We start from the raw sequence: 22,358 nt of genomic DNA, 5'->3' as shown, positions 1-22,358 counted from the left end.
ACTTGATACAATACACTTCATACAATACATGTACATTACACTCTATGCATTACACTTTATACATTACACTTGATACAATACACTTCATACAATACATGTACATTACACTCTATGCATTACACTTTATACATTACACTTGATACAATACATATACGTTACACTCTATACAATACAAATACATTACACTTTATACATTGCACTATTCATTTCATTATACATTTCTTATACATTACACTTTATACATTACACCATATAGATTACATGTACACTTTATACATTACACATAATACATTACACATAATAAAATACATGTAATTTACACTTTATACGTTACACTTTATACAATGCATGTACACTTCACTCTATACATTACACTTTATACAGTACATGTACATTACACTCTATACATTACATATACATTACACTTTATACATTGCTTGTTTTACGATACATGTCCTCTTATGCACTGTGATCCAACCATCAGCTGTTGCTCTCTGTCACTTTTGCTCGCACTGACAAAGCTTTTGTCTATACGATGGAAGGATATACAGTACACATTATACATGCCATGCACATTAAACATTATACATTTTGAGGTCCCGTGTTCTGCGGCTGACATGGTCCTCATCATCTTCCCAGGAAGCAGCTGTGTCCGTCGCTGGTGGCCATCATGGGAAACCCTGTCAGCGACAAAACCATCGCCTCCCACCACGGCCACATGGGGGCACCAGAGGCCGAGCGACCCAATTTGGGCAAGTCCACATGCGGAGTTGTTGTGACGGCGTCCCGATGGCGACAACATGCGTGTGTCCTGTCCCTCCAGGACCGAGCCAGGACCCGGAGTCCGCTGTCGGAGCGCCGTCAGACCAAGGCAGAGGGTCGGGCTGTTCGTCCAGCGCCCCCGCCAGGATTGCGGCGGTGGTGCGCACCGTGTGCTACGTGGCGGCCGAGCTGGTGCGTCTGGTGAGCTGCGTGGAGTCCATGAAGCCGGTGCTGCAGTCGCTCTACCACAGAATCCTCCTCTACCCGCCCCCTCAGCACCGCACCGAGGCCATCCGCATCATGAAGGAGGTGGGGGGGGGCGGAGCCTGTAAAGCTCAGCCAATAGGGAAGCTAGTATCACAGTATGTGTTTTGCGTTTCAGATTTTGGGAAGTCCGCAGAGATTGTTCGACCTGGCGGGGCCATGCGTGGCGGAGCCTGAGAGCAGGAAGCGCTCGTTCTCCAAGAGGAAGTCTCACCTGGACCTGCTGCGACTGTCAGTACCTCCTTGACGTGTCTTTCTTACTGTCCTGCTTCTGTTGCCATGGCGACACACCCACTCACCTTTTGTTTGTTCCTGGACCACGCCCCCCCCCGACTCCAAGAGTGATGGACGGCATGACGGAGGCGTGCGTCAAGGGAGGCGTGGAGGCGTGTTTCTGGTCCGTGTCCTGCACCTGTGCTCTGCTCAAAGCCTTGGAGGACCTGTCGCAGGGGCGGGGCCTTACGCCCGAGCAGGTAGGCCACACCATGTGACCTCACTGCCGCAGTAGAGACCACTGTGGTGGTGTCTTCCCAGGCCCGCCTCGTCCTACGGCGCATGGAGGAGCTGAAAGACGGGACGGAGTCGACGCGGGAGTCCATGGAGGTCAACGAGGCCGACTTCCTGTGGCAGAGACACCTCCTGTCCTCCGAGGGAGCGCCCTGGGACGCCTCCTCCAACGCGGCGCCAGCCGTCGAGCGCAGTCCCGACATTAGCATTAGCATCACCACGGACACGGGCCACACCACTTTGGACCTGGAGCCGGGACTGCCGTCGCCCTCCGCTGGCGAACTCGAGTATGACGGGCCGGACTCCGAGAAGGCCGTTCAGCGGGAAGGGGGAGGAGACGGGAAGGACTCGGACGCCAAGGGCGGGGCCCAAAGAGGAGGGGTGGTTCCTCCTGATGTCGTCCAGCGAAGCCACGCCCTCGTCTACCCCGACATCACCAACTTCCTGTCTGTGGAGTCCAGGACCAGGTGGCACCATGGAGGAGACTCACGATACAGTGAGAGCAACTTCAGGTGTGTGTGTGTGTGTGTGTGTGTGTGTGTGTGTTCTTGTATTTCTACCCTTCTTGAGACAGCAACAATCAATCAATCAATCATTGTTTATTTATATAGCCCTAAATCACAAAAGTCTCAAAGGGCTGCACAAGCCACAACGACATCCTCGGCACAGAGCCCACACAAGGGACGTCGATGTGAGTGACTATGAGAAACCTTGGAGGGGACCGCATATGTGGGTAACCCCCCCTCTAAGTACAGTCCCTAGTGGATCCACATAACAGTGAGAGTCCAGTCCATAGTGGGGCCAGCAGGAGACCATCCCGGGCGGAGACAGGTCAGGAAAAGCATCTTCCATATGAGGACTGGTGAACAAGTTAGGACCAAAATCATGATCCCAACACGGAAAACCATTGCATCTAATAGAGAGCCAAATACTAAAATCCGTGAACATTGCTCCAAAGTCAGGATTTTTTTTGGTTGATTTAATGTGCATACAAAAGTAAACATTGACAGGTGCAAAGGCAGCAATATATTATAAAACAAGACGGCAGCTAAAGAAGGACTTCCCTATTCATCCCCCAAAAACACCCGCCATGTGAACAGCTGATTTTACGACTTCCGGTGCTGACGTGAGATAACCCGCGTCCCATATGTGGCCATAGGATGAACAAATACACTACGGTACTAAGACTATAGTGGCCATTAACAGTTAGCTTCTACAGGTGGGTTGCCTAAAGTGCGGCACAGGGGCCATCTGTGGTCCGTGACTCGTGTGTCATCGGCCTTAAGCACGTTACAAAAATAAACAAATAGAGATCTCATTTGCACCCCCTGGTGGTTAAATCTATCAAAATTAGGGTGGTCCCAAAAAGGAGGGATTTTTCAAATTGACTGTGTGTCGGTTTTAAAAGTGCTCCCCCTCTGGTCAACATATGAAATAACAAGTGTGTGTAAGAAATTGAAGTGTGCCCCCTTTGGCCAAAATAAAAATATATATATTTATATAAAGACATACTGTAATAACTTGAAGTAAATAATGAAGATTAAAAACCAATTACAAACAAAAAATGTATTAACTAAAGTGTCCCTTTTTTATGATGTCAGGTTCAAACACTGATGACATCTATTAAACAAGACAAGAAGCAAGGAATTAAACAGAGACAGAATTAAATGTAGCTCAATGAGGAGAAACACGTAGACACTGTACCCTTGCACAGTGTCTCAACAACGCCGGGACGGCGTGGCGAAGTTGGTAGAGTGGCCGTACCAGCAATCGGAGGGTTGCTGGTTGCTGGGGTTCAATCCCCACCTTCTACCATCCTAGTCACATCCGTTGTGTCCTTGGGCAAGACACTTCACCCTTGCTCCTGATGGGTGCTGGTTAGCGCCTTGCATGGCAGCTCCCGCCATCAGTGTGTGAATGTGTGTGTGAATGGGTGAATGTGGAATTACTGTCAAAGCGCTTTGAGTACCTTGAAGGTAGAAAAGCGCTATACAAGTATAACCCATTTATCATTTATAACACGCTCTGGCGAAAGATTGTACGCATCCTCTTTCATTTGGACTTTCCCTGATTACATGGCAACAGCTGTTTTAAGGGACGCGAGGGTCGTAAACAGCCATCGCCTTTGATTAAAACGGTTCAAAGAAAAGGTCGTAAAACAGTTCAAAGAAGCGGTGCCTGGAGGGGAGTCTGGTCCTGCTTCCTCTTCGCTTTGTAGTTCTCGGGTCAAGACAATATCTTTCTGTGGATTACAATACATCAAAGAAACAGAACACCTTCATGTTGCTTCCCATCCTACACAGTGGAGTTTTACAAGCCTTCTTCTTGGTAGGTTCAAAGACAGCTTTTGTCCTCTCGCCGGGAACGCAAAGTTTTGTGATAACTTAGATACAATTATTCTGACAGAACATATTATTAATGTTGTAAATTCTAATCTTTATATATCTAGAAAGGGTGTGTCCTGAAGAGGTAGGCATTTTTCTCAGGTCTCGAGAACGTACCAGATACAAGAATGTGTGTGTGTGTGTGAGGTTTAAATGCTTAAAAGTGTGTGTGGTCAGTGTGGAGGAGCAGGACTTGTCCCGGACCGAGCTGGACTCGTGTGACCAGTACTCCATGGCGGCCGAGAAGGACTCGGGTCGCTCCGACGTGTCGGACATGGGCTCCGACAACGTGTCGCTGGCCGAAGAGGACGAGCACACCCCCCGGGAGTTTTTGGGCCAGCGCTCGCTGCGTAGCGCCGCGCTCTCGCTCAAGCTGCTGCGCAACCAGGAGGCGGACCAACACAGCGCCGGCCTGTTCGTGCAGTCGCTGGCGGCGCTGCTGCCCCGCCTCCTGGCGCTGAGCACCGGCCCTGCGGTGGACCAGCTGCTCCAGAGCTTCTCGCACACCTTCTGCTCCGGACTCCAAGCCGGTGAGTGCGACTTAGAGCAATGCTTCTCAAACTAAGGGCGGTGCACCGACGAATCACTTGATGAAAGTACAGTGTTTTATTTCCCTTGTTCAAACACAGTGTTACTGTTCAAGCTGTGTGTAATGTTAGAGTGCCTCGTTTTCAATGGTTACTCAGGCCTACTATGCTACTGCATTTTTTAATGGTGGTGCTTGTTGCAGGTGGCATCCCCTCGCCGGGTGCGGAGGCGGGGCTGACGCTGAGCTGCCAATCGCTGATGAACGCCGACGGCATCTACTTGCTGTCCTTCTACGCCCTGCTGCTCAACCTCAAACTCTGCAACTGCCTCTTCTACCAGCGCAGGACGCTGCCTCCCGCGCTCGGCCTGGTGAGGGCGCCACCGTGCGCTGCATGCGCGCCGCCGCCACGCTCGCACTGACGGTGTGTCCCGTTTCCTGTGTGCTGCAGAAGGAGTTTGTGCGCCTGGTCCAGAGCAGCGGCGTGCTGGTGGTCTTGTCTCAGGCCTGGATCCAGGAGGTCTACCACTTGGTCCTGGAGAGAGACCTGCTGGGCCAAGCGGGCTACTGGGGATCCCAGGAGGAGAGCACGCCGCCTCTCATCGCCATGCTGACCGGTACACACACACACACACACTGGTGCACACAACATATGACTACAACACACACGCGCATACAAAACGCAACGCAAACACACACACATGCACAGAAACACGCACACACGCACATTCACATGTACACACACAGAAACACACACATACAACACACGCACGAGCGAACACAGCACACGTACACACACATACACACACAACACACACATGCACACACATCTACACACAAGCATGCACGCACATGCACACACACAACAGACGCACACACGCGTATACAACACGCATACACACACACACACATTCACACACAGACACCCACACATGTGCACGAGCGAACACACACACATGCACACGCACGCACACAAACACACACACTTACACACTACACGCATGCACACATGCAAACAACACATGCCTACACACATGCATACAACACACACGCACACACATCTACACACAAGCATGCGCGCACATGCACACACACAACAGACGCACACACGCGTATACAACACGCATACACACACACACACATTCACACACGGACACCCACACATGTGCACGAGCGAACACACACATGCACACGCACGCACACAAACACACACACTTACACACTACACGCATGCACACATGCAAACAACACATGCCTACACACATGCATACAACACACACGCACACACATCTACACACAAGCATGCGCGCACATGCACACACACAACAGACGCACACACGCGTATACAACACGCATACACACACACATTCACACACGGACACCCACACATGTGCACGAGCGAACACACACACATGCACACGCACGCACACAAACACACACACTTACACACTACACGCATGCACACATGCAAACAACACATGCCTACACACGTGCATACAACACACACGCACACACATCTACACGCAAGCATGCGCGCACATGCACACACACAACAGACGCACACACGCGTATACAACACGCATACACACACACATTCACACACGGACACCCACACATGTGCACGAGCGAACACACACACATGCACACGCACGCACACAAACTTACACACTACACGCATGCACACATGCAAACAACACATGCCTACACACGTGCATACAACACACACGCACACACACGCACACACAACACACACATGCACACGCATACAATACGCATGCACACACACACACAACAGACGCACACACGCGTATACAACCCGCATACACACACACATACACACAGGGACACCCACACGTATGCACGAGTGAACACACACACGGGCGCGCACTCACACACATATATTTACACGCAAACAACATGCACACACACACACCCACAAATATGCACGAGCGAACACACACACATGCACACGCACGCACGCAAACACACGCACTTGCACACAACACGCATGCACACATGCAAACAACACACGCTTACACACACGCATACAACACACACACGCAGGCACACGCAAACACACAGACACACAACACACACATGCACACGCATACAATACGCATGCACACACACACACACACGCACACACCACCCAACCCACGCACAACACAACACACGCACGAGCAAACACACACACATGCACACACACACACACACACACGGATGCACACACGCTAACACACGCACATGCACACACACAACACACACATGCACACGCATACAATACGCATGCACACACACACACAACAGACGCACACACACGTATACAACCCGCATACACACACACATACACACAGGGACACCCACACATATGCACGAGTGAACACACACACGGGCGCGCACTCACACACATATATTTACACGCAAACAACATGCACACACACACACCCACAAATATGCACGAGCGAACACACACACATGCACACGCACGCACGCAAACACACGCACTTGCACACAACACGCATGCACACATGCAAACAACACACGCTTACACACACGCATACAACACACACACGCAGGCACACGCAAACACACAGACACACAACACACACATGCACACGCATACAATATGCATGCACACACACACACACACGCACGCACCACCCAACCCACGCACAACACAACACACGCACGAGCAAACACACACACATGCACACACACACACACACACGGATGCACACACGCTAACACACGCACATGCACACACACAACACACATGCACACGCATACAATACGCATGCACACACACACACAACAGACGCACACATGCGTATACAACCCGCATACACACAGGGACACCCACACGTATGCACGAGTGAACACACACACGGGCGCGCACTCACACACATATATTTACACGCAAACAACATGCACACACACACCCACAAACATGCACGAGCGAACACACACACATGCACACGCACGCACGCAAACACACGCACTTGCACACCACACGCATGCACACATGCAAACAACACACGCTTACACACACGCATACAACACACACACGCAGGCACACGCAAACACACAGACACACAACACACACATGCACACGCATACAATACGCATGCACACACACACACACACACGCACGCACAACCCAACCCACGCACAACACAACACACGCACGAGCAAACACACACACATGCACACACACACACACACACGGATGCACACACGCTAACACACGCACATGCACGCACACACACACCACACACGCACACGTGCACAATGCACACAGCGAACACACACACATGCACGCAAACACACGCACTTACACGCAACACGCATGCACACACGCTAACACACTTACACGCATGCATACAACAAACACACACAGGCACACCCAAACACACGCACACACAACACACACATGCACACGCATACAATACGCATGCACACACACACATACGCTCACAGAAACACACACACACGCACGCACAACACACGCACGAGCAAATACACACACATGCACACACTCACACGGATGCACACACACACACGCAAACACACGCACATGCACGCACACGTGCACACAAACACACACATGAACACACACACACACATAGACACCAACAATGCACGAGAGAACGCACGCACACACACACACTTGCACACACATATACACATACGCACACGCATACAACATGCACATACACACACAAACACACGCACTTGCACACACATGTACACACACACACACACAAACTTGCACACACATACACACACACGCAAACACACATGCACACACACACGCAAACACACACTTGCACAGACACACACACACACACACACACACACACACAGTGGATGTAGAAGTGAATAAAAAGATGCCCCTCCCCCTCAGACATGGATGGTCTGGGCAGCTGTGTGATTGGTGGTCAGCTGATCAGGACGTCCAGCCAATCATCTCTCACCTGCGACGCAGCAGCGGGTGATGTCGTCATGACGGGTGGGCGTGGCACTCTGACGTCTGGACAGGACTGATGGTTGCCACAGTAACGCTGTCAAACACACACTTTCCTTCCAGGGGGCGGAGTCTTCTCCCGCTTCATCCTGTGGGGAGTGTGGAAGAACCTGATGGAGGTCTTGTCCACGCCGCTGACGGGCCGCATGGCCGGCAGCTCCAAGGGGCTGGGCTTCGTGCGAGAGCAGAGCCAGAGGGAGCGCGACGCCATTTGTCTCAGTTTGGACGGCCTGCGCAAGGCCGCCGCACTCAGCTGCGCCCTCGGTAAGTCCCGCCCACTCCACATCCACGGCAGGGGTGTCCAGACTAGGGCCCGCGTCAGGAGTTTAAAGAAATGGACTTTGATCATCTGACAATCTGAATGCTGCATATTTGTGAGTCAATCAGCTCAATGACCATGTATGGGGCTTAGAAGTGAATGCAGCACAGCGTTTACTTGTATGACCCAATGTAACAACCTTTCCCACTGGTGGCGCACTAAAAATGCAGCCAACACAACAAGTCAACACACATGATCACTGAACTTTGTGGATAATTACACCCATTTAAATCCACCGCAATGCATGATGGGAAACATGCAAAACAAGGTTGGAGTCGAACTTTCACATACTCCTAATATTTTATATTAATTATTAATTATATATCCATTACATTAATATTATATATATGAACACATATATGTATGTATATTTGTGTGTATTTATGTATATATGTATGTATATATATATGTGTGTAAGTATGTATACATATATATGTATATATAAATGTATATTTATGTATATATGTGTGAATGTATGTGTTTATAAATATTTATGTGTATATATGTATATATATACATATGTATGTATATATGTGTATATACTGTATGTATGTATATATATACATATATGTGCATGTATATATGTATATACATACCTATATATATATACATGTGAATATATGTATATATATATATATGTGTATATATACATATATATATATATACATATATATGTATGTATATATATATATATATGTATATATATACATATACACACACATATATACATATATATTTATATATATATATATATATATATATATATATATATATATATATATATATATATATATACATATATTCACATATTTATATATACTCACATGTATCTATATATATATATATATATATATATAAATATATATACATATATTCACATATTCATATGTATATATATATATGAGCTATATGTATATGTTTGTTACTTTACATGCAGTCGGCTTTCGGCCCCAAGGTCAAATATTTTTGGCCCCCATGCGGCCCCCTGAGTCAAAAAGTTTGGACATCCCTTATCTCTCGGCACATCTTTGTCATGGCGTGATCATGTGATGGCGGCGTGTGCGTCCTCAGGTGTGGCCGCCAACTGCGCCTCGGCCTTGGCCCAAATGGCCGCCGCCTCTTGCGTGCAGGAGGAGCGCGAGGAAAGGGAGGGGTCGGAGGCGGGAGACGCCATCACACAAGGTGATGACATCACTGGTCGGGGCCCTTTAGTGGCCGATGTGTAAACTACAACAACTTGTGACGTGTGTGTGTGTGTGTGTGTGTGTGTGTGTGTGTGTGTGTGTGTGTGTGTGTGTGTGTGTGTGTGTGTGTGTGTGTGTGTGTGTGTGTGTGTGTGTGTGTGTGTGTGTGTGTGTGTGAGGCAGTGAAGCAGCGTCTGGAGCAGATGGCGCGTCCTCAAGGTGTTCGCCTGCACACGGCACACGTCCTGTGCATGGACGCCATCTTGAATGTGGGCTTGGAGATGGCCAGTCACAACCACGACTGCTGGCCACACGTCTTCAGGTGCGACACCATGTGACCTCATCATGTGACCTCGTCATGTGACCGCGTACACGCCCCCGCAGGGTGACGGAGTACATCAGCTCCCTGGAGCACAGTCACTTCGGCGACGCCTCCTCTCAGCCGCCGCCGCTGCCTACCGTCGCCCGGCGCGGGGGCCCAGAGCCCGCCTGCGAGCCCCAAGACCAGGCTCTAGAGCCGGGCCCCGGCCTGACGGTCATCCGGCCGCCAACCATCCAGGAGCTGCTCGGCGGCGGAGGAGGGCGGAGTCTGGACCTGAAGGCCGGGATCCTGATGACGGGGCCCGGCGCCGCCAAGGCGGTCTGTACGCTGTCGACGCAGACGGACAGGTGAGGTTCTCGTTAGCGGTGACACGCCCCCGCCACCAGGTGGCAGCATCACAACAACACACCAGGATAGTGTGTTATATAAGCTGCTTGGAGGACTCGGTCCCAAACACCCCTGAATCTTTGACCACATTCACTGCGCCAAAATGTCTGCTAGAGATCCACCCGTTTGTTTTTTTCAGATTATTAGAAGTCAAGGAGGCGATGTTCACTAGCGGTAAAAGTGATTTAAACATGAAAACTGGAAAGGCGTAAAATTGTGAGGAGTGAGCAGAGCGGCGAAGAATTCTCACAAGAAGTCAAATTGAGGCCTTGTCACATAAATATTATTATTGACAAGAAGAGTCATTTTTATCACCGTCATTTAAAAAATACATTCTAGGTAGAGATGTCCGATAATGGCTTTTTTGCCGATATTACGATATTGTCCAACTCTTAATTACCGATTCCGATATCAACCGATACCGATATATACAGTCGTGGAATTAACACATTATTATGCCTAATTTTTGTTGTGATGCCCCGCTGGATGCATTAAACAATGTAACAAGGTTTTACAAAATAAATCAACTCAAGTTATGGGAAAAAAATGCCAACATGGCACTGCCATATTTATTATTGAAGTCACAAAGTGGATTATTTTTTTTAACATGCCTCAAAACAGCAGCTTGGAATTTGGGACATGCTCTTCCTGAGAGAGCATGAGGAGGTTGAGGTGGGCGGGGTTTGGGGGGCGGGGTATTGGGTTAGGGGTAGCGGGGGGTTTATATTGTAGCGTCCCGGAAGAGTTAGTGCTGCAAGGGGTTCTGGGTATTTGTTCTGTTGTGTTACGGTGCGGATGTTCTCCCGAAATGTGTTTGTCATTCTTGTTTGGTGTGGGTTCACAGTGTGGCGCATATTTGTAACTGTGTTAAAGTTGTTTATACGGCCACCCTAAGTGTGACCTGTATGGCTGTTGACCAAGTATGAATTGCATTCACTTGTGTGTGTGAAAAGCCGTAGATATTATGTGATTGGGCCGGCACGCAAAGGCAGTGCCTTTAAGGTTTATTGGCGCTCTGTACTTCTCCCTACGTCCGTGTACACAGCGGCGTTTTAAAAAGTCATACATTTTACTTTTTGGTACCGATAATTTACGATATCACATTTTAAAGCATTTATCGACCGATAATATCGGCAGTCCGATATTATCGGAATTCTCTAATTCTAGGCATAGGCAGCACGGTGGAACAGGGGTTAGTACGTGTGCCTCACAATACGAAGGTCCTGGGTTCAATCCTGGGCTCAAGATTTTTCTGGGGTTTGCATGTTTGCATAATTCTGTCTGTTTAAACCCCAAAATCATGGATTTTGATGTTGGCATTCTAACGTTTTATGTTAGCTTTTTAGCTAATAATGTATGTTTAAACCTAAAAATCATAAATATTCATACCTGCCGCCAACTTGGAAGTATGCTAACGTCTCTTACATTAGCATGCTAACGTTTCATTCTAGCTTTTTTTTTTGCAAATTTTGTATATTTAAACCTAAAAATCATGGTTTGTGATGCATGGTGCTGTTGAGTAAGTATTCCAACAGTTGGCATGTTAACTGTTAGCATATTTGTGAGATTGTTGGCGTGCTAACATTTTATGCTATATTTTTAGCACAATGTGTATATTTAATAATAATAATAATGGATTAGATTTATATAGCGCTTTTTCTAGACACTCAAAGCGCTTCACAGAGAAGTGAGAACCCATCATTCATATTTACAACTCATTCATTCATTTAAACCTAAAAATCATAGTGCTGTCGAGCTAGTATGCTAACAGGTAACGGCATGTTAACTGTTAGCATACTTGTGGGAACGGTAAAAGGCTGACATTTTATGCGAGCTTTTTTAGCAAATTTTGTATGTTTAAACTTGAAAATCATGAATTTTGATACTCGGCGCCATCTTGGAAGTATGCTAACGTATTTTGTGTTAGCATGCTAACTCTAGCATGGTAACATTTTATGCAAGCTTTTCAGCAAACTTTGGTATGTTTAAACCTAAAAATCAGGATTTTTGATACTTGGCGCCATCTTGGAAGGATGCTAACGTCTCTCATACTAGCATGCTAATGTTAGTATTCTAACCTTTTATGCTAGCTGTAGGAATAATCTAGTTACTATCTACTTTATCTACTTCAAAATGTCAAATATCGGCGCCGATAATCGGTGGATCCGTATTGTCTGTACTTTAAAATGTTTTTGTGTCTTTTGCAGGTTGTTTGAGGAAGCTGCGTCTAAACTGAACCTGGTGGCTCTGGTGGGCTTCCTGCAGCAGCTGCGGAAGGCGTCTCAGTGTCAGTTGTTTGATTCTGCCACAGAAACAGGCGATTATTCACTGGCAATGCCTGGTACTCACACACACACACACACACACACACACACACACACACACACACACACACACACACACACACACACACACACACACACACACACACATGCGTCTAATCTCGATCACTTGCCTTGTTTCTGATATTTCCTGGAAGTTTTATGAAGCAGTCCTGCAGCGTGTTTATTTGTGTGTGATATCACGTGCGATACAGGCAGTCCTGCAGCGTGTTTATTTGTGTGATATCTAGTGCTATACAAGCAGTCCTTCAGCGTGTTACCTTGTGTGCGATATCATGTTCGATACAGGCAGTCCTGCAGAGAGTTTATTTGTGTGTGATATCATGTGCGATACAAGCAGTCCTTCAGCGTGTTTACTTGTGTGCGATATCGTGTTCGATACAGGCAGTCCTGCAGAGAGTTTATTTGTGTTTGATATAATGTGCGATACAAGCAGTCCTGCGGCCCGTGTACTTGTGTGCAATATCATGTGCGATACAAGCAGTCCTGCCGCGTGTTTACTGGAGTGCGATATCATGTGCGATACAGGCAGTCCTGGAGAGAGTTTATTTGTGTCTGATATCATGTGCGATACAAGCAGTCCTGCAGCATGTTTACTTGTGTATGATAACATGTGCGATACAAGCAGTCCCGCAGAGTGTTTACTTCTGTGTGATATCATGTGCGATACAAGCAGTCCTGCGGCACGTGTACTTGTGTGCAATATCATGTGCGATACAAGCAGTCCTGCAGCGTGTTTACTTGTGCATGATAACATGTGCAATACAAGCAGTCCCGCAGAGTGTTTACTTCTGTGTGATATCATGTGCGATACAAGCAGTCCTGCGGCGTGTTTACTTGTGTAAGATATCATGTGCGATACAAGCACTCCTGTAAAGTGTTTACATGTGTATGATATCATGTGCGATGCAAGCAGCCCTGCGGCGTGTTTACTTGTGTGTGATACAAGCAGTCCTGCAGCATGTTTACTTGTGTAAGATATCATGTGCGATACAAGCAGTCCTGCAGAGTGTTTACTTGTGTATGATATCATGTGTGATACAAGCAGTCCTGCGGCGTGTTTACTTGTGTGTGATATCATGTGCGATAAAAGCAGTCCTGCAGCGTGTTTATTTGTGTAAGATATCATGTGCAATACAAGAAGTCCCGCAGCGTGTTCGATATCACGTGCGATACATGCAGTCCTGCAGCATGTTTACTTGTGTAAGATATCATGTGCGTTACAAGCAGTCCTGCAGAGTGTTTACTTGTGAATGATATCATGTGCGATACAAGCAGTCCTGCGGCATGTTTACTTGTGTGTGATATCATGTGCGATACAAGCAGTCCTGTAGCGTGTTTATTTGTGTAAGATATCATGCGCAATACAAGAAGTCCCGCAGTGTGTGCGATATCACGTGCGATACAAGCAGTCCTGCAGCGTGTTTATTTGTTTGTGATATCATGTGCGATATAAGCAGTCCTGCGGCGTGTTTACTTGTGTGCGATATCATGTTCGATACAGGCGGTCCTGCAGAGAGTTTATTTGTGTGTGATATCATGTGTGATACAAGCAGTCCTGAGATTTTGGGGTTGATCCGGATCGCCATCTGAATTCAGGACTTTTATAACATTGGGAGATACAGTTTTTAAGATGATCCAAATAAAAGTGATGAATTGTGTCAAAGGTGAAAGGTACTTCTGATTCTATGACACCCTGTTCTGGATTTGTTCTCCTATTCAACAAAGAAATGTCCAAAGAAAGCTAAGATATATTTTAATTATTTATTTGAGACCAAAACAGAATCTGATTGTTGGCGGAAATGTTTTGGTCAAACATTGGAAAAGGCAGTAATACAGCATCAATCTCAAATGAAACCCATTTTGAGAGTAACCTTTGACTAAGAGACCAATACAATAAAAATAGTGATCTTCAGCATCACAACAGTCCTTGTCCCATGTTCTTAGGATGTGTGGGGGACGATGTAAGAAGAACCTCCGTAGGGCCCCGGGAATTTAGCAGGGGGCTATAAAAGTGCTGTATCTAAAAGGCCCAACAGGCCCAGGCATTTAAGGCAAAGTAGAACACATAAGAAGCAAAAGGCACTGAAAAGTTTGTTGTGATGTTATTGATCACACTCGGGAACACAAACAAGTCTTCAACTTGACTTTTGTCACGCAGGAGAAGCAAAGTCCACCTTGGAGCGCCACAGCGCCCTCCATCTCTTCCGTCTGGGCGAAGCCATGCTGCGTATCGTCAGAAATAAAGATCGTCCGCTGCTCCACATGATGAGGGCGTGGAGTGTGGTGGCGCCACACCTGGTGGAGGTAGGTAGCAGCGCCCTCCTCCCCCATGCGGCTTGTCGCTGATGTAAAGAGATGAAGTGGACGGTGAACGTGTCCGACTGCAGGCGGCGTGTCACAAAGAGCGCCACGTATCCCGGAAGGCCGTCTCCTTCATCCACGACGTCCTGACGGAGGTTCTGACCAGCTGGGTGGAGCCGCCGCACTTCCACTTTAACGAAGCGCTCTTCAGACCCTTTGAGCACATCATGCAGTTGGAGCTGTGCGACGAGGACGTCCAAGACCAGGTGACACCTTAGCGTGCATGCTAGTTAGCTGCTTCGGTTACAGTAGGCAAGGGGTTCATGTGGCCCCCTTACTGGTGGATTCCACGTTATATGATGAAGAATCCTTGCTCGGCAACTAAGTGACCGTGGCGGCCAGTTGTCTGAAGGCTGGGCGGTCCTGGGGGGGGGGCTAATAAGGGTCGACAGGGGCCTGGTAGATGTCATCTGGGACGTCCAGGGCAACCGGGGACGGCACCAGCTGCATTATTTGTGACTCGGTTGAACCACCTGTTGCGAAGGATGTTCCGGAGACAGTTACTGTGAAATGCATCAAGGCGGCGAGTAGTCTCTGTGGAAAGAGTCCGAGTTTCAGATCCGTACAGGAGAACTGGCACCACGTAGGATTGGAAGATGCGCATCTGTGTGGAGTTTTTATCTTTACACTCGGCCAGACTCGCTGGTGTGCAATTTCAGGATCCGACGAGCAAGATCTGGCAAACATCTTCTGGCAACTCCTGCAAGGTAGCAAAGTCCAAAGGAAATATACTAATATCCTCCGGGATCTTCATGCAAACACCACCTGCAGAGTAAAAGTGCAGGGCGGAATGTCAGATATTTTTGTTACCACCTCTGGAGTTCGACAGGGTTGCGTTGCCGTACCAAACCTCTTCAACATCGCGGTCGACTACTGGATCCAGAGCACACTGCACCGCTGCCCCGGTCTTGGAGTCAACTTCTACTTCTGCTTCACGGGCCTGTGCTACGCTGATGTTGTTGTGCTCTTCTCCACACACCCGGATACCATCACCAAAGCATTGTCGGTATTTGGGAAGAAGCCTTAGTCCTCGGCCTTACCGTTAGCTAGGCAAAGACAAAACATTCAGTCATTGTCAGATCCCAGAACAGGTCAGTACCATCCACGATCGGCAGGTCGAAGCAGTCGAAGACTTTGTTTATCTTGGATCCAAAATTGCCAGATCATGCTTGTCGGATCCTGAAGTTGCAGGTCGTTAGATGAAAAGTGGAGGTTAATCCTTGCAGCCACCACTCTTCATAACAACTGACTGTGGTTAAAGTTGGAATTGCCACAAAACTATTCAAGATATTCAACTCTACTACTCAGCTAAAAATTTAATGTGTCGGGTGAGCCGCGATGAACAGGGCCTTATGACTCCCCTTCCTACTGTAGCAAAGATAGCCACGGTTGTCGTCTTGCGGTCGACTTGTGCAGGTGGTGACGTCCATCGGCGAGCTGGTGGAGATGTGTTCGCCTAACATCCTGTCCGGATGGCGGCCTCTGTTCAGCGCTCTGAGGACCGTGCACGGCGCCAAGATGGAGGTCAAAGACTACCTCCTCGGAGAATATTCCGTGGGTACGTGTGACACGTGCGAGCAGTTCTTTGGGAGCGCTCTGGGCGTCACTGGGACTTTTGTGGTTGGCGCAGGCGTCAAGTGTCAGGCACCCGTCTTTGATGTCTTTGAGGCGTTCATCAGCACGGACAACATCCAGGTGTTTGCCAACGCCGCCACAGACTACATCATGTGCCTGATGAAGTTCGTCAAAGGTTTAGGTCAGTGCTCTTGATGTGGCATCATGTGACAGGAAGTCTATACCTGACCTGTCTGTGCCCTCCTAGGCGAGGTGGACTACAGGGAGATCGGCGACTGTGTCCAGACGTCGTCCTCCAGCTCCACCGACCTCTGCCTGCCGGCGCTCGACTACCTGCACAGATGTTCTCAGGTGCAACTTCCTGTTTTGGCTGCCAGATTCCTGTTGTCGTCGGCCGCGTGACACTTGTCCTGCTCTTCCTCCCAGCTGCTGGCCAACATTTACAAGATGCCGTCCAAGCCCGTCTTCCTGGGGGCGCGCCTCGCCAGCCTGCCCTCCAGGACACACGAACACTCGACGGGCAGCGAGGACGGCCTGGACGGCGTCCTGCAGGAGTTTGACGACAACACGGGTGAGGATGGCGTTCTTTCCGCCCCGTCACGCTGATGCGTGACAGCTCGGTGATGTCCCGCAGGTCTGATCCAGGTGTGGATCCTGCTGTTAGAACAGCTGACGGCGGCCGTCTCCAACTGTCCTCGTCAACACCAGCCGCCCACCTTGGAGATGCTCTTCCTGCTGCTGCGAGAGGTCGCCGTCGTGCCAGGTGATCTTTCCTTGCCACCGGCGGCAACTTCTCCTCCGCCGGCATGGAGTCGTTCACGTCCATCTCTGCAGGTCCGGGCTTCGCCATCTTTGCCGTGGTCCAGCTGCTGATTCCTGTGATGTCGCTGTGGCTGCAGCGTAGCCACGGCGACCACGGCTACTGGGACGTGGCGGCGGCCAACTTCAAACACGCCATCGGACTGTGCTGCGAGCTGGTGGTGGAGCACGTCAACACCTTCATACACACAGGTGCCGCACCTCACATGTCGTCTCGACGTAGCCTCATCACAGCCGACATGACACCTGTGTGTTGTGTTGTGTGTGTCAGATGTGGGTTGTGAGTCTCTGATCAACGTGATGCTGAGGGACGTCTTCAAGCTGCTGGTGGCTTGTGTGTCTCAAGCGGCAGAGAGCATCTCCAGAGTGGGCTGCTCCTGCATCAGGTGACGCGCTGTGACTGATCCTGTCTGTGACTGTGCCAGTACGTGTGTTTGTGCACGTGCGCGAACAAGTGTGGTTCTAACTGTTCTTCTGATTGGTTCTAACTGTTCTTCTGAATGGTTCTAACTTCTTTTCTGACTGGTTCTAACTTCTTCTGGCTGGTTTGAACTGTTCTTCTGACTGGTTCTAACTGTTCTTCTGATTGGTTCTAACTGTTCTTCTGATGGTTCTAACTTCTTTCTGACGGGTTCTAACTTTTTCTGGCTGGTTTGAACTGTTCTTCTAACTGGCTGTAACTGTTCCTCTGATTGGTTCTAACTGTTCTTCTGACCGCTTCTAACTTCTTTTCTGACTGGTTCTAACATCTTCTGGCTGGTTTGAACTGTTCTTCTAACTGGCTCTAACTGTTCTTCTGACTGGTTCTGACTTTTGTTCTGATTGGTTCTAACTGTTCTTCTGAATGGTCCTAACTTCACTTCTGACTGGTTCTAACTTCTCTTCTGGCTAGTTCTAACTGGTCTTTTGACTGGTTCTAACTGTTCTTCTGATTGGTTCTAACTTCTCTTCTGTCTGGTTCTAACAAAACAGTTTAAATGTTATTTTGTTATTTTAACATTTTGACTGGTTCTAACTGTTCTTCTGACTAATTCTAAATGTTCTTCTGACTGGGTCTAACTATTCTTCTGAATGGTTCCAACTTCTCTTCTGACTGGATCTAACTTCTCTCCTGACTGGTTCTAACTTCTCTTCTGACTGGTTCTAACTTCTCTTCTGACTGGTTCTAACTTCTCTTCTGACTGGTTTTAACTTATCTTCCGACTTGTTCTAACTGTTCCTCTGACTGGTTATAACTTCTCTTCTGACTGGTTCTAACTTCTCTTCTGACTGGTTCTAAATGTTCTTCCGACTGGATCGAACTTCTCTTCTGACTGGTTCTAACTTTTCTTCTGACTGTTTCTAACTTCTCCTCTGACTAGTTTTAACCGTTCTTCTGACTGGTTCTCACTGTTATTCTAACTAATTCTAATTTTGACTAGTTCTTACTGGTTCTAACTGTTCTTCTGATTGGTTATAACTGTCCTTCTAACTGGTTCTAACTGTTCTTCTGATTGATCCTAACTGTTCTCCTGACTGGTTCAAACTGTTCATCTGACAGGTTCTATCTTCTCTTCTCACCGTTTCTAACTTTTCGTCTGACTTGTTCTAACTTCTCTTCTGACTGGTTCTAACTATTCTTCTGACTGGTTCTAACTATCCTTCTGACTGGTTCTAACAAAACAGTTTAAATGTTATTTTGTTATTTTAACATTTTGACTGGTTCTAACTGTTCTTCTGACTAATTCTAAATGTTCTTCTGACTGGGTCTAACTATTCTTCTGAATGGTTCCAACTTCTCTTCTGACTGGATCTAACTTCTCTCCTGACTGGTTCTAACTTCTCTTCTGACTGGTTCTAACTTCTCTTCTGACTGGTTCTAACTTCTCTTCTGACTGGTTCTAACTTATCTTCCGACTTGTTCTAACTGTTCCTCTGACTGGTTCTAACTGATCTTGTGACTGGTTCTAACTGTACTTCTGATAGGTTATAACTTCTCTTCTGACTGGTTCTAACTTCTCTTCTGACTGGTTCTAAATGTTCTTCCGACTGGATCGAACTTCTCTTCCGACTGGTTCTAACTTTTCTTCTGACTGTTTCTAACTTCTCCTCTGACTAGTTTTAACCGTTCTTCTGACTGGTTCTCACTGTTATTCTAACTAATTCTAATTTTGACTAGTTCTTACTGGTTCTAACTGTTCTTCTGATTGGTTATAACTGTCCTTCTAACTGGTTCTAACTGTTCTTCTGATTGATCCTAACTGTTCTCCTGACTGGTTCAAACTGTTCATCTGACAGGTTCTATCTTCTCTTCTCACCGTTTCTAACTTTTCGTCTGACTTGTTCTAACTTCTCTTCTGACTGGTTCTAACTATTCTTCTGACTGGTTCTAACTATCCTTCTGACTGGTTCTAACAAAACAGTTTAAATGTTATTTTGTTATTTTAACATTTTGACTGGTTCTAACTGTTCTTCTGACTAATTCTAAATGTTCTTCTGACTGGGTCTAACTATTCTTCTGAATGGTTCCAACTTCTCTTCTGACTGGATCTAACTTCTCTCCTGACTGGTTCTAACTTCTCTTCTGACTGGTTCTAACTTCTCTTCTGACTGGTTCTAACTTCTCTTCTGACTGGTTCTAACTTATCTTCCGACTTGTTCTAACTGTTCCTCTGACTGGTTCTAACTGATCTTGTGACTGGTTCTAACTGTACTTCTGATAGGTTATAACTTCTCTTCTGACTGGTTCTAACTTCTCTTCTGACTGGTTCTAAATGTTCTTCCGACTGGATCGAACTTCTCTTCTGACTGGTTCTAACTTTTCTTCTGACTGTTTCTAACTTCTCCTCTGACTAGTTTTAACCGTTCTTCTGACTGGTTCTCACTGTTATTCTAACTAATTCTAATTTTGACTAGTTCTTACTGGTTCTAACTGTTCTTCTGATTGGTTATAACTGTCCTTCTAACTGGTTCTAACTGTTCTTCTGATTGATCCTAACTGTTCTCCTGACTGGTTCAAACTGTTCATCTGACAGGTTCTATCTTCTCTTCTCACCGTTTCTAACTTTTCGTCTGACTTGTTCTAACTTCTCTTCTGACTGGTTCTAACTATTCTTCTGACTGGTTCTAACTATCCTTCTGACTGGTTCTAACTGTACTTGTGACTGGTTCTAACTGTTCTGACTAGCTCTAACTGTTCTTTGGACTGGTTCTAACTTCCTGTCTCCTGTCAGCAAGTGTGCATGTGTGCAAGCATGCAAGTGTGTGTGTGTGTGTGTGTGTGTGTGTGTGTGTGTGTGTGTGTGTGTGTGTGTGTGTGTGTGTGTGTGTGTGTGTGTGTGTGTGTGTGTGCGAGCGTGCATTGAATCATGTGTGCAGCAGTTAACATGTGTTGTGTTGGCATGCTGGCTGTAGGTATGTTCTGGTGACAGTGGGTCCCGTGTTCACTGAGGAAATGTGGAGGTTGGCATGCTGTGCCCTGCAGGACGCCTTCTCTGCTACCTTAGAACCCGTCAAGGTACACACACAAACACACACACACACATTCATTGAAGAGCATCGTGGGTAGTAAAGTTTAACGCTGAACGCTTAGCTATGTAGCTGTGTGTGTGTGTGTGTGTGTGTGTGTGTGTGTGTGTGTGTGTGTGTGTGTGTGTGTGTGTGTGTGTGTGTGTGTGTGTGTGTGTGTGTGTGTGTGTGTGTGTGTGTGTGTGTGTGTGTGTGTCAGTCACTGCAGATGTAAAACTCTTAAGCGGCTTTACAGCTTACATACAGCCACATCTGTGTGTGTATGTTTGTGTGTTTGTGTGTGTGTGTGTGCGTTTCGCAAGCAGCAAGGTCAGTGTCCTTGCATGAACACACACACACACACACACACACACACACACACACACACATCTAGCACATTAAGCACAAAGAAGAACAGGTAGTTAACTAGCTCAAGGAGCATAACGCTAATATGAAGACTCCATTACTACGTGACTGTCTGTGTGTCTTCAGAACCTTCTGGCATGTTTTCGGAGCGGTTCTGACAGTTTCTGCGGAGACGCCTGTGAGGTCAAAGTGGCCGCCCCCTCGTCCTCACCAGCAGCGGAGGCCGAGTACTTGAGGATCAAAGCCATGGCCCAGCAGGTGGGGGTCACTTCCTGTCTGCCAACGCTGGACCACTCACCTACGTGCTGGTCTTACTGTTCTTCTGACTGGTTCTAACTGTTCTTCTGAATGGTTCTAACTGTTCTTCTGAATGGATTCTATCTTCTTTTCTGACTGGTTCTAACTGTTCTTCTAACTGGTTCTAACTGTTCTTCTGATTGGTTCTAACTGTTCTTATGACTGGTTGTAATTGTTCTTCAGACTGGTTCTAACTGTTCTTCTGGCTAGATTATATCTTCTTTTCTGACTGGTTCTAACTGTTCTTCTGAATGGATTCTATCTTCTCTTCTGACTGGTTCTAACTGTTCTTCTGAATGGTTCTAACTGTTCTTGTAACTGGTTCTAACTGTTCTTCTGGCTAGATTCTATCTTCTTTTCTGACTGGTTCTAACTGTTCTTCTCAATGGATTCTATCTTCTCTTCTGACTGGTTGTAACTGTTCTTCTGA

General features: G+C 47.3%; 1 protein-coding gene across 3 annotated transcripts in view; it reads left to right on the top strand.

The window, feature by feature from the left end:
- arfgef3 (ARFGEF family member 3) overlaps positions 1–22,358 on the top strand; it is a 38,735-nt gene that overhangs the window by 8,392 nt on the left and 7,985 nt on the right. For all 3 annotated transcript variants that reach the window (XM_062059401.1, XM_062059404.1, XM_062059403.1), the window contains exons 10-34: positions 640–752; positions 824–1,071; positions 1,145–1,257; positions 1,367–1,499; positions 1,561–2,045; positions 4,095–4,447; positions 4,648–4,814; positions 4,895–5,060; positions 8,348–8,452; positions 8,531–8,731; positions 9,858–9,968; positions 10,154–10,292; positions 10,355–10,639; positions 12,887–13,020; positions 15,183–15,328; positions 15,412–15,591; positions 16,802–16,943; positions 17,016–17,141; positions 17,208–17,311; positions 17,387–17,531; positions 17,595–17,723; positions 17,795–17,971; positions 18,051–18,165; positions 21,173–21,275; positions 21,758–21,889. In XM_062059401.1, the coding sequence (XP_061915385.1) occupies positions 640–752; positions 824–1,071; positions 1,145–1,257; positions 1,367–1,499; positions 1,561–2,045; positions 4,095–4,447; positions 4,648–4,814; positions 4,895–5,060; positions 8,348–8,452; positions 8,531–8,731; positions 9,858–9,968; positions 10,154–10,292; positions 10,355–10,639; positions 12,887–13,020; positions 15,183–15,328; positions 15,412–15,591; positions 16,802–16,943; positions 17,016–17,141; positions 17,208–17,311; positions 17,387–17,531; positions 17,595–17,723; positions 17,795–17,971; positions 18,051–18,165; positions 21,173–21,275; positions 21,758–21,889 (4,252 nt within the window). The remainder of the gene's footprint in view (positions 1–639; positions 753–823; positions 1,072–1,144; positions 1,258–1,366; positions 1,500–1,560; positions 2,046–4,094; positions 4,448–4,647; positions 4,815–4,894; positions 5,061–8,347; positions 8,453–8,530; positions 8,732–9,857; positions 9,969–10,153; positions 10,293–10,354; positions 10,640–12,886; positions 13,021–15,182; positions 15,329–15,411; positions 15,592–16,801; positions 16,944–17,015; positions 17,142–17,207; positions 17,312–17,386; positions 17,532–17,594; positions 17,724–17,794; positions 17,972–18,050; positions 18,166–21,172; positions 21,276–21,757; positions 21,890–22,358) is intronic.

Source organism: Entelurus aequoreus, linkage group LG09 (genome assembly GCF_033978785.1).
Source record: "Entelurus aequoreus isolate RoL-2023_Sb linkage group LG09, RoL_Eaeq_v1.1, whole genome shotgun sequence".
Lineage (NCBI taxonomy): Eukaryota > Metazoa > Chordata > Actinopteri > Syngnathiformes > Syngnathidae > Entelurus > Entelurus aequoreus.
The sequence above is the reverse complement of the archived record's forward strand: the minus strand, read 5'-3'. Positions and strand labels throughout refer to the sequence as shown.